At 36.4% G+C, this 17,477-nt stretch overlaps 1 protein-coding gene across 2 annotated transcripts in view; it reads right to left on the bottom strand.

Annotated features, from left to right (window-relative positions):
- The window catches only part of arhgap24 (Rho GTPase activating protein 24), an 82,402-nt gene that overhangs the window by 49,826 nt on the left and 15,099 nt on the right, over window positions 1-17,477 (bottom strand). For both annotated transcript variants that reach the window (XM_038275017.1, XM_038275014.1), the window contains exon 3: window positions 2,964-3,051. In XM_038275017.1, coding sequence (XP_038130945.1) covers window positions 2,964-3,051 — 88 coding nt within the window. The remainder of the gene's footprint in view (window positions 1-2,963; window positions 3,052-17,477) is intronic.

Consider the following 17,477-nt stretch of genomic DNA (forward strand, 5'->3'; position numbering starts at 1 on the left):
AATATTGTTTGCAGTGTGGTTAGTTCTGTACATTTATTTCTGCAGTAGACACACACCAACCAGATGTGTGCAACCAGAGAGCCGTGAACAAGAGGTTGGAATAAAAATAGCAGCAGAGAGCTCTCAGTGCAGGTGAATGAAATAGCAGAAATGTTCTCAGTGAAATTTGTCAAAACTGTTTCTGTGTTTTTCCAGTTCATAGAGGAGAACTGGTAAAAAGAATTCAGAGTTTTTTAATCCAAGGAGCAAATTTCCTAAACCCCAAAGCAGAAGGCAGATACTCATGTTTAACCCCCCAACATACACACTCACTACAAGACAACAGACCTCTTATACAAGCTCCTCCCCCTCGCCACCCATCAGTATGAGTAGTGTTCTAAGTCTTCTACCACATTTAGAGCAGTGGAATAAATGTGTTGCGCTTTTCCCTCATTAGCTGTCTTTACACATCTTAAATGTGTTCCTTAGCTCCCTTAGAATAAGCCATGTTCTGGTATTTCCATTGGTTTGAGGGACCAGAGGGTGGGGCAGATTTTAGGATTTTCTTTGGTCTCTCTTTAAGTCTCTAGCAGAGAAATGTTTTAAACATGCAGGTATTCAGCAGAATGCTGTGACAAAGCTCCATCTTTGGCAATCCGAAGGAGAAATTTCCATAACTGCTGTGATTATATTGAATGTCAAATAGCCTGTTTAGAAACCAGACCAATCATTTATCATGAATGCTATTTAAATATCAATTCTGTTGAGTTTTGAGTCTGTTCTCCTAAATCGGAACAATAATGCAATATACTGCTAATGCCAAGAAAAAAAAAAAAATGTAAATATTTAACTAAGGTTTTGGAAACCTCAAATTTTGTCATGAATAATCTCTATTCCAGTAAAATAACAGCATCCCAGTAACCCATGCTTCAGGTTGGATTCAGCTAACCGCTGAAAATAATATAGTTTTATTTTCTTACAAAGATTTAGCAGTGTACTGAAAAGGGCCTGTTTACCAATCCTCCACCTGTAGTTGACGGAGCTATCAAAAAATAATTTAGAGGTCTTTGAGATTTTCTTTTGCTTTTTTTGACTATTTTCTTTGTTTTTTTATTGTTCTATAGGTTGACCCTTCTTTAGTTCACTTTAGTTCGATATTTTTGATAACGCCTGGTGTAAAAATCATTTTTATCTTCAAAAGGACTGAGTAAACACTATGATTAAGAAAGCCTGGTATAAATTAATTTATTCTAACATGAACAAATTTATTTTGGTGTTTTTTATAGCAATAGCACATGACTGGGCCCCTTTAAACCTTCTAGTAATTTATTCTTATTTCTCAGTTACTCCTGCTCGGTCTGTGTTTGTGTTTCCTTCATAGTTTCCTAACTTGTTCCTGCATTTCTTTCCATTTCCATTCATATTTATTTCAGTATTAAACCCTCAGACACAGCCACCATCCAATTAAGCTCCTTCACTCCACCTGTTGCCTTGCCATCACACTCACGCTTCCCACCTGTTCCTTCTGGTATTTAAGCTCCCATTTCTCCTTCACTTCTCACTGCACTGTATTGCTTATAATCATGCCTTGCCTGATTGATCTCAGTGCCTGTTTTTAACAATAACTACTTCATTTTCCTTATGACAATCTTATGTTTTTGGATTTTGATCATGCTATTCAGCTCATTGTGCTGCTCATATGCCTGTCTATCTTTATTGTCCTTCCCATATTTGATTCTTATATAAAAAGGAAAGGTATTTCACTAAAAAACATAATATAAATGAGCAAGGCTTGTGATGTTTCTGTTCTGTGATAGTGATACAAACACCTCAGTAAATATATTAAACCACAAAGATGCTTCTTGTTTACACCTATTGCTAAGTATTGATCTGGGCTTAGATATTTTTTTATATAAAGCTAGCTTCATGCAGAGTTTCACTTCCTTTACTGAAACCCGTCAGCACTGCACCTGCAATGGGTCAGAGCTTTTAAAGTTGGTAGTTTTTAAGAGGCTAAAAAACATTTCTTAAAACTTCCTGTGCCATCCTTGAAGACAATTATATATATAAATACATAGATATCTATATAGTCCTTCCTGTTGTTGGAATTTACACTTTTTAGGAAAGAAAGTGTAAATTCCTCTACCAGCCACAAACAAAAACACCAAGATGCTTTCAAGAAAACATAACACACACGGAGTGTGTTTGCATCAGCTCTCCTCACGGAGTGTAATAAAGCCTCTTTTTATTTGCATACCACAAGTTTCGTGCCGCATCATGTGAGAGGTTGTCTTGTTACTTGTGTGTTTGTGTCGTCTGTGATGCATTCAGTTGGTTACACCCGAGGAGACAGACTAATACAAAAAAAGAAGCAAGCGGTTGTTGCTCACATCCTGTGTATTCTGCTGGGCTTTTGAACCACTAAATACACTCAAACCAACATACACGGCTGATTTAACATCATCCATTAAGGAATTTAGACATATTTTACGTTACAAAGATATTTTTTCTTGCCCTAAATGGGATAAACCAACATTTCTTTATCTTGTAATCTAATTGTTTCTAAGCTGTTTGTGCTGTCTTGCCGACATATTTGTAGGTTTTCCATGTTACAGCCACACACATCTAGCTATCTTACAGGATTTTATGTGATGAAACCATAGGAAGTGTGATGTAATTGTGAAAAATTTTTTTATATATAAGTGGTACATTTGGATTCAGTTGGTATTACTTTAAGTGTAATCTAATGCAACCAAAGACCTTTCAGACAGCAAACTGTGTTTTCTGCCCTGTAAAATAAACATATAATAAACATATAACTTGATAACCTGATGTCAGCATTAATCCATCTATTCAGAGGTTTATTTAAAAAAAAAACATTAGCGAAAACAAAGAGCAAAAGAAAACAGTTGACATTAGTGATTCATTTTAAGGTTCAGATTGCTGCTCAGTGAAAGCCAAAGGCTTTGAAAATATAATCCTACCTGGAATGACCTCGAAAAGAAATTTTCCTCCTTCATCTCCGCTGGTTGGATGTTCAGAAACTTTGTTTCCTGGTAAAGGAATGACCCCCTGCAGAGAAGAAAGACAGACTCATCAGCAACATATTCCTCCTTTTTGACAACTAAAGGAAGAACTGCCCTTGAGTTTTTATTGAAAAAGTCCAACCTCAAGTCTCACAGCAGCCGGTTAAATTTGTGCACCTCCAGTAAGAGCTGCATGACTTGAATCACAGACAGAACAGTCTTTTTTTAACAACCCAGTATGGTTCTTGAGCTAAGCAGGTTTTATCTCCTATCTTGATGCGAGTGTTTTTGAAAAATGCAATTTTTTCAATCTAAATGACGAGTTTTATTTTATTGAAGTGTTCCAGGATGCTTAGAGAATTTAAATAACAGTGCTTTCACATTAGTTAGTCTTCTCCTGTAACTTACTTTTAAAAAGTATGACTTGATGTAAAGAGACTGTGAACAGAAGTTGGTTTTAAAACAAAGAGCAGTCAAATATGAAGAATTGATAACTTCAAAGAAATATTATGGTTTCATTTTAAGCATTCATGGACACGTAAAGCACTATTTTCAAAATAAGAGTGTGGCTGTGTGATGATGTTTGAAGCTGAGTGGACCTTCAGTATACTGTAGCTTGGAAATTGACCTCCGTTTCTCTCTTTGGTCACAACATCTCACCTCCTCCTTAGTTTGAATATGTCTTTGATTTGTTTTTATTAAAGGTATAATGAAGAATGATCTTTTTCTGGGAGTATTATCAAAATAAGTGGTCCTCCTAATTGTCAATCATTCTGGTGGTAAGTTTATGTAAGGCCGTCCTACGTGCTCGTCCCCATTTTCACTTACCAGTGGTGAGTCTCACATAGTGGAGAAATTGCAAATCTCGTTTTGGAAAGTAAGCTTGTGTGATTGATGCAAACAGCAACTTTTAAACAGAGAGTGCAGGAGAAATGGACTTATGCATGCTCTCGCACATGAACAGGGTTGTGCATGTGCATTTTTTTTTTAAGTGGAGAGGGCATGTCCTTTCAAAAATTCACAAAAATCCTCCTCCACTATACTTTTAATGTGTCAAGGTCTCACATCTGAATGCATTTCTGAACTACAATATTTAACAAAGGTGTTTGAGGATCCTTTCAGATTTTTAAGATGCAAAAAAATGGAATGATAAATGATCCGTTATTGCATAGTTTAATACTACATTTAAGATCTGAGAATAGCGCCTGTTTTAGCCTTTTGCAAGATACAAAGGCGATTGAATTACATTTCCTAATTCTTTACCTTTCTTCTCCCTAAAACAAGTTACCAACTCTAAGGAATGTTCTTCAACCCTCCCCCATGCAATCTATAAGCAAGGTTTATCTTATTGATGGACACTTTCATGAAGGTCGCAATAATGCAGTCATCTTAACATATTTACCAGACCCATTATGGAAGAATCAGCAAAAATATAACTTTATTACCAACCTTAGTGCATGGGTGCAGCATCTGACTGTGATTACATTGACCTCTATCTGGGTTAATGCTAATGCAGACAAGATGTGCCTAGGTGACAACTTTAGTACTGAGGACTTACACACATTATAAAGATCTGAGAAGGAGTCAGTTTCCTTTTTAATGGGCCATAACTGTGACAACCAGGAAGTAGAAACCCTACCTGAGGCCCCAGATGAAGTGCTTAAAAGGCTGCCTGCCATAAAGACGGGACCAACATGCTCCGGAGTGTAGGAGAGTAGAGGGAGAGGACCTGTTTGATGTGCCAGCCAGGAAGAGAATCTGCAATGCTTTAAGTCCGGAATAAAAGGAGCGTTCAGGGCTGGTTTTCATTGAACGCAGATCTTTCTAGTGCTTCACGCTGAATCGATTGGAGGGGAACAGCATATAACTTCAAGGCAGCCTTTTCGTGAGGGAGACAGATTTTAAGGATGTTCGTCTTTCGTGCTTGTGCTCAAAGTAGACATTTAAGGCTGTGTGTAGCCCCTGACAAACTTCAAAACGACATCCCAACACATATTCCTTTGCTCTGTTTAAAGCCACAGTCACACTTTCCATATGCCCTCTGGCCTGTTGTTTGCAACCACAGGCAGGGTAATATTTACTCACTAAACCCAGCCCAACCCAACCGTTTCCTTTTCATTTTGTTTTTTTTGCATTTTCACGAGTTGTTAAGTAAGATGAGGTCATTTCAGGAGTCTGTTTAATGACACAGACCTCATTATCTTTTATATTCAGACAAAAAAAAATAAATAAATAAAATCCCAGGCACACATGCACAGGAGTCACAAGTGGATCAGAAACGTTACATAGAAAAAGGACAGAAGCAGAAACAGGGGGCTTTTCCCAACTGTGTTGGACACAAAACATATTTTTTCTTGTTTTTTTTTTTAATTCAGGACTTTTTAAGATATGCTCACAAGATTGTCTGACCAGCAGACTCAAAGTACAGCAATTATATCCCCATGACATCTATTTTGCTAATAAAACATCTAACATTTTGATACAGTATTCACAATTGGTTAAGGTATCTCCATTGCCTCTGCTTTGCATAGGTGAGACTACCCTCAATAGTGACATATGCAATGCTTATATATGTTTATGTACCTATACATTAATTGCCCTCAAATAAACCATTAATCATGAAACATAATTTCATTAATAAATATCAATGAGATTTAATGTGATAAAGTACAAAATATAGTATGGTATAAATCAGTCAAGAGGGCTCTAATTTCTTTCTTCTGAATGTAATCTGAATTTTTAGGGGTCTCAGAGTAAAGGGGCTAAATAAAATGCTTTTTACACTGTTCAGACTACTGTTTAAATATTTTTTTAAAATATGTTTCCTTTTCTCTTGGCCACGGTTCATAAGTAGCTGTATAGTGGCAACATATAATCAGGGTCGGAAGGTTTGAATTCTTCTGCAAAGGTACTGCAGATTCCTTCCTAAACAGTTAGTTAATTTTGATTATTTTCTTTTCTAGGAGCTGAAATGCAAAAGTCATGCTTAATCGTTCCCTGTGATTTTTAAAACAAGCCCTGTGGAGTTAATGCATGATCTAGATGTACATTTTAGCGAGCATTTATTGTCTGAAGAAGATCATCTTTCAGCATAAAGATACTAAATACGACGTGGTAGATGTTATCAAGCAAGCAAAATGTATTTGGTCCAGGTGAGCCTGGGCTGAGGGAAAGATGGAGCAGGATATTCTATCACCTGGTACCTTTTAACAGTTTCATCACAATTAGAAATTATTTATGCACAACTTTAGGCTGTTAAGGCTCGCTAGCCTTAAAAGTATTGTGGAGGATGTTCTTTTTCAGGGTGGATCATATAAATAAGTGGTCCTCCTAATAGTCAATCATTCTGGTGATATGTTTAGATAAGGCCATCCTACCTCATCCCCATTTTCCCTTACCGGTGGTGAGACTGACATAGTGGAGAAATAGCAAATCTTCTTTTGGAATCAAGCTTGTATGCAAACAGCGATGCAAACAGCAACTTTTAAACAGAGCGTGCACGGAGGAAATGGGATTGTGCACGCTCTTGCAAGCGTTTAATAGACGTTCCCTCTTGGCAGTTGGTACAGGGTTGTGCATGTGCATTTTTATTCAAAGTGGAGAGGGCTTGTCTTTGAAAAAAATCATGAAAATCCTCCACTATACCTTTAGGTCTTCTGGAGGAATTTACTTATTCGCCAATTTAAGAGTATTAAAATGATGGATTTTTTTAAATATTTATTTGCTTTTCTTTATTTCAAATTTATGGATAAGATGAAAACATTTAAAGTCACAATTCTAACATAAATAAATTACAGAAATATTAGGAAAACTTTTCGTGTTGTGTCATGTTGTTATAGCTGTATATATGAAGTGATAATTTTGGGTATGATGATCTCATGTTTTATTTTTTTGTTTGTTGTTCAGTCATTATGACTCATGACTCGTCTCTCTCCATGAGTTTTTGAATTTGTTTAACAAATATAAAAAGAAATAAAAAAAAAACACACAATAATAAACTAAAGTTCAGAAAATCTATGTGATATTTAGCAAGGCTGGCATTAGAAACAGCTCCATTCCCATTTTAAAAGATGTTTTAAGTTTGCTGCAGTTTTTGAGACACTACTGGAAGAATGTCATACATTATTTTACAAACTAACCACTCCGACATGTTTAATCACAAAGCACTAGCCCTTTGGGTCTCTTTGGTGATTCAGAGCAGGTGTAGAACTAAAATTTCTTGGCTAAAAAAGAATTTCCTGCTTCCTGAAAATGCTGACAATGAAACTAGATGAGCACCAAACAACTGTCTCCACATTATTAGGTGGTGGATCACATAAACAAGTGATATATCATTGCAATCAGTGTAATAAAAAAACAATCTATGCATAATGATGTGGATATAGCCTTGATAAAATAAAGAAGAGTTATTTATTTTGGAGGTAAAACTAATGTCAGGCTGCATACAGATAAAATTCACAGCAGACCTTGGCTGTAACAAGTAATTTGTTAGATCAATAAACCTTGGTGGATTGATCAGCTCCTTTTCATCCAGTAATTACTGTTCATTTGCATGACCTTTCAGACAGTAACCTAACTCAATAGGGATCTCAGTCCTTGTTTCCTTTCTTATTTATTGTATGCAAGTATGCAGTCCATATGTTGTTTCTCATTTCACTTTTTTAAATTAGTACTCTGAGCTACTCTAAAGAGGTCAGTTAATCATTAAATGAGATGATGTAAACAATTTACTATGAAAACCACAAGGGATCCATCCATCCATCCATCCATCCATCCATCCATCCATCCATCCATCCATCCATCCATCCATCCATCCATCCATCCATCCATCCATCCATCCATCCATCCATCCATCCATCCATCCATCTTCTTCAGCTTATCCAGGGTCGGGTCACGGGGGTAGCAGCTTCAGAAGGGAGACCCAGATGTCCCTCTCCCCAGCCACTTGGGCCAGCTACTCTGGGAATCCCAAGGCGCTCCCAGGCCAGCCAAGAATCATAGTCCCTCCAGCGTGTCCTGGGCCTCCCCCTGGGACTCCTCCCTATGGGACATGCCTGGAACACCTCACCAGGGAGATATCCAGGAGGCATCCTAATCAGATGCCTGAGCCACCTCAACTGGCTCCTCTCGATGTAGAGGAGCCAGGGGACCTTGGCGTCCTGAACCACAAGGGAAATCTCGAAAAATATAAATACATTAGTTTCATAGCAACAGTGAGGTGTTTGTTATACACAGGATATTGAATCAAATGCAAATATAGTTTAAAACTACCGGTAGTTAAAGGCACTCCATGGTCATGTGACAAGATAGAACGCCCTGTCTAAACCAGTGGCTCTTCACTGGAGCTTCGCCGCTGGTCCACCGTGCTACATGGCCTATCCTGGTGGTGCTTTTCTAGAGATCATCAGGTTAATCCGAGATTAACCTGGACACCTAGCACTGTCCCCAATCAAAAGACTTGGGAGGCTGGCCGGCTGACTGTTGACGTTGACGTTTAATTGTTAAATAAAAAATATAAATAATAGAACGTTTTTCCATTTTAGGTTGAGCCAAACATACTTAAAATATGCAGGGTCATCTTTGAGCATGCATTTCACTTTTCTTTCACTAGTTCACCACTCTTCAAGCAGTCTACACTTTCTTTGCTTTCTTTTTCTCATCTTCTTCTTTCCCATCGCCCGGCTGGCCACAGGTTTGCCTGCTGTGTCTAAAAGTAGCTAGCAGCAGCAACCCGGACCGACACAGCTCATTAGCTAATTTCTATCACGTGCAGATTTAGAGTCAGAAGCTACAAATGGCTTTACCATACGAACAGAAGAAGTGGCGCAAGTGACGTTTAGACACTGTCGTCGGACAACATGCAGTATTTTATAAATGTTTTAAATGCGGTTGGTTCCGGATTAACCAGCAGGCGGGTCCGAAGCAAACAGCTTCAGTGCAATATTAGTGGGGGCTTGATAACTAAATCAAATATTTGTTGAGTAAGGGCCACACTATGTCCTCATCTTTGCTGCAGTAGGCTCAATATTATATCAGCTGACGTTAAAGCACTGCTTTACTTAAGCTCTAATGAAGCAGGTCAGCCTCAATCTACAGAAAAGTCATTTTTATAACAATATGTGCATAATATGCATATCCAGATCCAGAATGTCTAATGGGCAGAAAAGATAGGATTTTAGTTATGCTTATTCTAAGTAAGCAGGAAAAAAAAGAAGAAAAAAATTCTGCATCCTCAGTTTCATATAAGAACACCCACCAGTGCTATTTTTGTTAGTTGATTAGTATCAGAATTACTTTTTTGGAAGAGCCCTCTATAACAACACAGAAGAACATCATGTCACCTAAAAAAACATGTCAAACAAGAGCTGGATAAGGTTTAAAGCTCATAATAGGCCGCAGATGCTAAGTAATGCAGAATAAGGGACTGGTGCCTTTTACTATGTAAGGTACCCTCAGAGCCAAAGCAATTATTGCAACAAAAGGTCAGTGTCTGGAGGGTTATAGTTCTCCAGATATGTGGAAAAAACTTGAGTTAAGAAGTTTTTTATTGGAAAATTGAAAAAGAACAGAAAAGGGGAAAATAAATGGCCCTGCTGGAGCAGACTAGATTCATCAAAAAAAAAATTATATAATGGCATGAAATGGTAATGTATTTTATGTACTCCCGTTAAAGTCAAAAAGGTCTTTTGACTTAATGTGCTGTAATAGTTTTACAGTTTAAGGCCTTGGAAGTACACAATACTAATAAAACTGATGGGGAAAACTTTCATGCAGTTCTCTTTTCTTTGAAAAATGTAGCTCTAATAATTACTTGTTTTTTATCTGAGAGAAAAATTATGATGATTAGGAACTAGAACTCCATGTCAAAGTGCAACTTTCATTCATTCATTTCCCGTTTCTAATTCCAGTATTTCTGAATGTTTCGATGTAGAAAAAAAACTTGCATGATGGCACAGCACTGTCTGAATGACTAAGCATGCTGGAGGAATGGAACATGATCCTGCTCATCAATATTTTCTTCAAGAATTAGTTTTCTGCTTTAGTCTATACCACAACCACAAATTCATTAGTTCTTCCTACTCAGAATGATATTAATATATTATTTACATGTGATCCTCTAAAATAAAATCAAAAAAGGTCTAACTAATAGATGATTATACATATGGGTCATTTGTAGTAGCTTTTAACTGTTCTGAGCTTTACTGCACAGTAAATAAAATACAGCAATAATATACTTGCCCTTACTTGTAATTTATCTATTGTGATTCTGAAATGAAAAACCTACAGTAAGTAAAAGTAACTTGCTGTTCTACATTGAACACCACACGTCCTTATACTAAAGGTGGGTTATCTTTAACCATTGAAGACGGTTGACTCTATTTGCACAGCAAGTGTTAGTTTTGCTATAACCAAACCCCTAAAGAATCTGCTTGTGTGAACATAGTCCAACATGAACTGAAGATGTTGAATATTGCAATTTCAACATGTAGTGATGAGAAAAACAAAAACACAGTTGCCAGTAGAGGAGAGGAGAAGCGATATTTACTGTATGTATGAGCCACATCCCTATTAGCCACCCACTGAGGTGCTGATAAATGCAGAAGGCCAACTTGACTTATTCATAATCATTTGTTAAATAGAGGCTGAGCACAGATCCTTATATTATGTGGGAGTTTTCAGTTTTGTATGATTTGTGAAAAAAGTTGAATAATTTATGACTTTCATAGTGCTGAGAGTTACTATGCAGGATACTCTGTCGGACAGTGAGGTGCAACGTATAAGCTCTCCACAAGTAGCCCTTCTTATACTTGGGGTAATTCAAACAGACAGGTGAAAAGTCAGAACCCCGCCATGTCGAAATAGTTTATTTTTATTGCTCCAAGCACTTCAATGCAAAACTGAAATAGACCTTTAATGGACCACCAAAGAATATGGATGTTTTATTATTATCATGGGATTGCATGCCTGGTAGTAAAGAGGCAGACAGCTGACTGAGTGGGGACACATGTAATTTGATGAGCTTGAAGATAGAGGGTTGGCAGCAGACCCAACAGCCAATGAAGCACATGTTTTCAGTGCTCAGTTGATCCTATGAAAAAACCCTGTGTTTTTTGTGCTATAGTGCAGCTTTTTTCTCATTTTCTCATTAGTTACTAAAAAAGCAGTTGATGGTGTATGCGGAATCAGTGAAAAGATTATTGTTATCAAGAATGAGCAGCATGGACAGCTAAAGTAGAGGAAGGCACACCAGGCAGGGACTACGATTGTCTATAGAGATAAAGCAACTAGCTCGATGCTACTTTTACAATAAAATAACTAGAGCACTAATGTATTTTTCCTGCTTATGATTTTGTGCCCTGGATATCAAGATGGATTGTTGCAAGTACAGAAATGGTTCATGCAGCTGCAGCTGTAACAAGGTTTTGCTTTTGCTTTCCACTGGTGCTTTAACAGCCTGTCTGCCTCTGTAATCGAATGGTAGATTTACTGACAAACAAAACTGCGGCTCTGCTTCATGACAGCTTTGATAGAAGATAAAACAAACTTTGTGCTAGCAAACATCTTGCAGATGTGTCTCATACCTCCCTAACATCACACCACATTTCCTAGGTAGTTTTGGAAAATGTTTTCCAAGTCACAGCTAAGGGAGCTTCAAAAGTTGATTACAAACTCCATTTTAAGGTAAATATTCTTGTGCAAACTTGTTGAAAATTAGGATATAATTTAACTTTTTATAATTTTGTCTATTGCCATTTCTTTAAAAAAGAAGAGACCTAGTGATTTCTGAAGTCTGGTGCAGTCAAGTCATAATCCTAGATGAAAAATTGGAATGTATAGAGAGTTTAAACCATTTTTTTTAACACAAAAAACATGAAAAAAAAAAAAAAATTTAAAACATCAAACTTTTTGTTTATTTGCGTGTCAGGTTTGGTTTTATTTCTGTGTGACCGGCACATTTTAAGATGTCCTGGACCAGTTTAGGTACAGTACAGGAAAATATCAGTGAGTTTTTAAGGGATTTATTGCTTTAATAAAACATTTTATTCCATGCTGTCAGCTAAAATACAATTTGTAGTATTAATCTAATATAATGCTGTGAATCTATTCAAATGCTACTTCAAGTAATACCCAGTTTTAAATCCATTTCATGTCATGTGCAGAATAAAACCCTTTTTTATTCGATATCTGACAGGATCCTTTTTTTTTTTTGCCAAAAGAACACCAAATAAAACCATATTGTATATCTAATGCATTACTCATTCATTTATTTGTGCTTTTGTCCCCAAAACCTTAATAATGTAACCTTTATTTTTCTGTCTAGAGCCTCAAAAGTGGAAAAGGTAAACAGTTTGGATAAAATATTGTGAATTTTTTTTTTTTTTTCACTGACTATTTAGGTTTCCTGTGTAGCCCTATTTCTATTTGTAGTAGGAGAGGAATCATAATGTATAATTTAAAGGAAACCAACCAGTCAACAGTTTAAAAAAAACCCAATGCTGCCTGCCAGAAACAATGCTGCTGAATTAACCTTTAGATGACATTTCAGTAATGCTTTAAATAATAAATACGACATGATATCACCTAGACAGGATTTATGCTATTTCAGAAGAAATGCCATATCTTAAAGCATTTAGTTAACTGTAGGCACACCTTTTGGGGGGCAAGCCAAAACTTGCACAAACGTGCTTCCTTAACACAAGTGATACAGAACTTTAAAAACTGGGTTGTTTTCTAGAGCAATATTTCTTAGAAAACACTAATTAGATGGGGTAGACGCAATACTGACAAGGAGAAGTGTGTCTTGGCGATAATAAAAGACATCTCATGCAACAATGCTGTCCTCTGTATTCCGGCTACTGAAATACAAACATTGTGTCAATGTGAGAAGATGTCAGGCTTGCATGAATATTAGATTGAAGTTAAATTGACCGTGCCTAAAATCAAAGTGGAATACAGAATGCTCATTCTTGGTATTTCATGTTTCCCATTATTATTATGTAATACAATATTTTCCACAGCATTATTGTTTTTGTCAATATTAAAATAAGAATTAATTTATTGATACAGATAAAAGTGAGAAAAGACCAATTGCTACACATCTCATAATCCTAGAACTACGGGAATATTTCACTAATGCTAGTAAATGCCAAGGTCAAGCAGTTTCCATCTTAGACAGAGGAAACAAAGGCCATTCAGTACATTATTGTGCTGCTGAATTATAGATTTGATGTGGTTTATTGTAAAACCTGTGACTTTTCATTTTCTCTTTGTTCACACATGGCTTCTCAATCCTATGAATTTTAAATATCTATCTGTCCAAGACTTGTTGTGGCTGGAATTGTAATATCCTAATAAAATTTTAACTTGTCTCTGATTTCCTATTCCATTGAATAGTTTAAATGTATTCATCCCCAGTTCTTTTATTCATTCATGTACCCCTCTCTTGTTTCACTGGCATACAGATCGGAGGCTGAGTGGTTTAAATAGTAATAATCATCTCATTCCTGCTACTGCATGAGAGCTGTCTTTGTTTGTGGCTCAAACCAGACGAAATATGAGCGCATGTGTGTGCATGCGTATCTAGCAATCTGGGTGAGTATACATGCATGCTTTAGCATGCATACATCTCCATGGACGAGTGAAGGCAGGCAGATGGCATGTTGACGCTACGCCTACACGTGCTCTGCCCTATGCAAGCTTTTCAATGACCCTTCACCTCCATCTGACTCCCATTCTTTGGATTCCTCATGTTGCTCTGAAAGGACTGACCAAACTGTAAAGGACCATGACATGCCCGCTAACTCTGGTAAAATGGAAAAATCTACTCAAATAGCCTAATTAAAACAGATCTGAATTCTCAGAGAAATCATCTCAGGATGCAATAAGGCTGTAATAAATATGTAAATTATATGATGTAATAAAAAAAAGATAAAATTGAAGAACAGATAAAATGGTTGATTAGTTACCTTCATTTCAAAATTGAGTCTGTCTTTTTTCCAGGGCATATTCCTTCCATTAAGAAATGAAAGCTAATAGTGACATTGGATTAAACACATGAATTACAATGATAACTGCAGCATTAGGCAGGTGATACAGTTTTTGCTTGGAGTTGGGGTCTTAAACAGATATTTAGAATGAGAATGACTTCAAACTCTGTCCTGGAAAGCTGTGCCTGATAATAACCCAACAGTCTTCTTTTAATTTCTTAAACACCATTGTGATTTAAATCAGACAAGTAGCTTAATATTCTGACACAGGAAAGTAAAAGTCCCTTAACTTAGAATTATTCATAATAAGATTTCAGAGTCATAAAAAAACATGGGAAATATATGTCACTCTTACTTTGAAAGATTTCTTATTGAAGTCAGACTGAGTAAATAGGTTTTGTTTTTGATTAACAAGCTGTTTGTACACAAATTTGGTACAAAATTCAGATAAAAAAAAAAAACATGGGAAATAAAATGGAAACATTTATTGCTGAATTTTTTTGTAGATTTTAATTTTGTTAAAAAATAAACAAACAAAAAAAAACCTCCCAGAAGTCTGTAGAAGTTCTTTTAAATCAAAGTTAAAAACTATTGTTTACAGCTGCCTTTGACTGTTTAACTGTTAATTTAGGTACTTTAGTTGCGGTTTGTGGTCCAATTGTTTGCTACCTGCCTTACCACCTGCTTTTATTATGTCTTTATGTTTATTTGCTTTCATTCTACTCTTATTTTGTGTTTATTTTACTGTTTCATTTATATAAACCTTTTTGAACTGTTTATGTACTGAACTGTGCGATACAGATAAACTTACCTTGCCTTACCAGATGATTAGCTGTAAGAGGCCACATAATAATCATTTTAATATATTGCTTTATCAGTTTATCACTCAGAAAATCAACAACCATGTGGTACTTAATCTATTCTACCCCTGTCTATTCCACTTTTTTATGATAACACCTAATGTACATACAGCCTCACTGTGCCACTATTGTAACTGTCCCGCTATGAAGCACATCATGGCTGAATAGTTGACACTAAACAAACAAAGTGACAGTTTTTCACGCAACTATTTTGGAATTAGTGTCATTTAAGTCACACCATGAAGCATTTTAGTTTGAAATCTTGGCTCTAAGCTGTGATAATGTTGTTGAACTCGTATTTGGTTCCCTTTCGTAACAAGTTAAGAGAGTGTGCTAGTTGTTGTGGCGCTAACTCCAAATAGAAATATAAGCTAAATGAGGTCTTCATGTACAAATTCTTGTATAAATCAAAACATCAAAGAAGCAATGTATAAATAAAACATTTATGATTTTTTGTGTCTGGTACAAATAAAAAAAAAAAAAAAAAAAAACAGGTCATTGACCTGACCTGCAGACCTTTTTTGTTATTTCAACTTAGAGGCACAATTTAAAACATGCTTTGGACTAAAATAAAGAGGTTAATCATATTTAAACTTTAATGTATTGATAATTAGAGTTTAACCTAAAAACATACATTTCTCAAATGTAATGGGGAAAAAACATTCTAGGATTGTGTAAGCAATGGTGGTTTGTGATGTTTTTGCTTATGAATCTGTTTCAGATTAAAGTATTTTTCTAAAGTTCCTTTAAATTGAAAGTTCAAACAAATTATGAGAAGTTATAACAATAATAAATTTAAAACCATTTTGACCCCCCCCCCCCAAAAAAAAACAACAACTATATTGAATTGCTAAAATACCTCTGCTTATGTGTCTCTGTACTGTTTCCCCATTAATTCATAAATGTTCCATCCGATTAGAGCAGTACAGCCAGTACCTGACAAACCAGACTGCAGTTTTCATGTTTTTGTGCTTCTACAGGCAACAGAAAAGGGCGGCTGTTCTCTCTCCAACTGGGGGAGGCAGCAATTAGAGCAATGTGAAGGAGAACAAATAGAGACTTCACAGCAGGAGAGACTTAATTAATAGCTGATCTAGATATGGCTGCACACCTCTGCGTTACAAAGTATTTAACTACTGACAAGGGAATCATTAAATGTATCTTGATGGATATCTGTGCATTTGCCCTGCTCTTGCCCTGCTCTTGTCCTGATCTTTGTAAGTTAGATGTTAGACTTTCCAGACTCAAGACTCCTCTTTGTCCTACATGTGATTTTTTTTTTGGGGGGGTGGGGGTTACCTTGGATTCCTTTCTCTGCACTTAGGATACCTTTTTTTTTCGATAAACTTTATTACTTTTGTGCTGTTGAGTCATACTGTATATGTTCATGAAATCTTGCTCTTAACATAACCTAGTTTTTTTTATTAAATCTCCTTTTCTCAGCAAAAGCAGCAGTGTTACTTGTTCTTTATGTTTTTGGCTGAGAATTACTGCATGAGAGGAGCAGGTGGTGAAAGGTTTAGAGTAATAAATCCACAAGGAGTGAACTAAACAGTTTTTATGTTATATTAATTAGGAGCCACTTTCATAATTGGATTAGGACAGTGACCTCAAAAGACCCCACATAAAGTCGCTTTATGCTATAAATAAACGCCCTGCGACCTGGAGCTCCCCAAAGTTAGCAGTGAAGAATAGCTTCTCTTCCCTGTCTGGCCAGCAGCCCCCCCTTCGTGACCGAAGAGTCAACCTTTTGAGACTTTAACTGCTGATGTGGCTTTGGTTTGGCTGAGCATAGGTAGAGTAACTAGGAAATCAGCCAGAGAAAGCAGTATTCAAAGAGGAGCTGAATGAAAGTTTCAAATCGGCCAAAGTTTCCTCCTGAATAGGGAGGATATTGTTTGAACAGAAAAGGTAAAAGAGAAGGACGTGGTGTTCTGTTTACTTTTGCAGAGATTCTGTTCTGTTCTGGTCTGGAAATTCAAAAGTGTAAAAGTTTTTGCTAAGCACATAATAAGTTATTTGCTTCTTTCCAAACTCACCTGCAAAACAGGCTTAAATCGAAGGCAACCGGACTTTCAAACTGTTTTTTGAAGACGTTTTGACACATATCCAGAAATCTTTGTCAGTTCTGTTGGCTTGCACCTAAAGCTGGAACACTGATCTTTTTAAGCAGCATCAATCAATGTCAGGGCTGTGAGCCAACAGAATTGACAAAGATTCCTAAATGGGTGTCGAAATGTCTTCAGAAAAACTGACCTAAATTCCAGCTGCCTCAGATTTTGGCCTGTTTTGTGGTTGCCATGGCCTGAATGACTTAGAATTTGCACAATCTAACACCTGGACAGGTTTTTGACAATTAGGTCATAGTAGTGTTAACTTCTCAAGTTTATGTTGGTGATGGGAGGGCAAAAAGGTAATGATTCCTTGAATTTAGAGACTTATTTTTTTTTTATTATTACTGTTTTCTTAGTTTTTGCTGTATTTCCCTGTATTTCCTCTGCTCTCACTAAATACTATCCACTGCATGGTCCTTGATGTATGTTCTGCTTGTGTCTTAATAGTGGTTTTCTCAATGTTTATACATGGTGTGCACAGGTGGGTTGGGTAGCCAAAACTTTTACTTC

Source organism: Cyprinodon tularosa, unplaced genomic scaffold (assembly GCF_016077235.1).
Source record: "Cyprinodon tularosa strain WSP-4 unplaced genomic scaffold, ASM1607723v1 ctg94, whole genome shotgun sequence".
NCBI classification, from domain to species: Eukaryota; Metazoa; Chordata; class Actinopteri; order Cyprinodontiformes; family Cyprinodontidae; genus Cyprinodon; species Cyprinodon tularosa.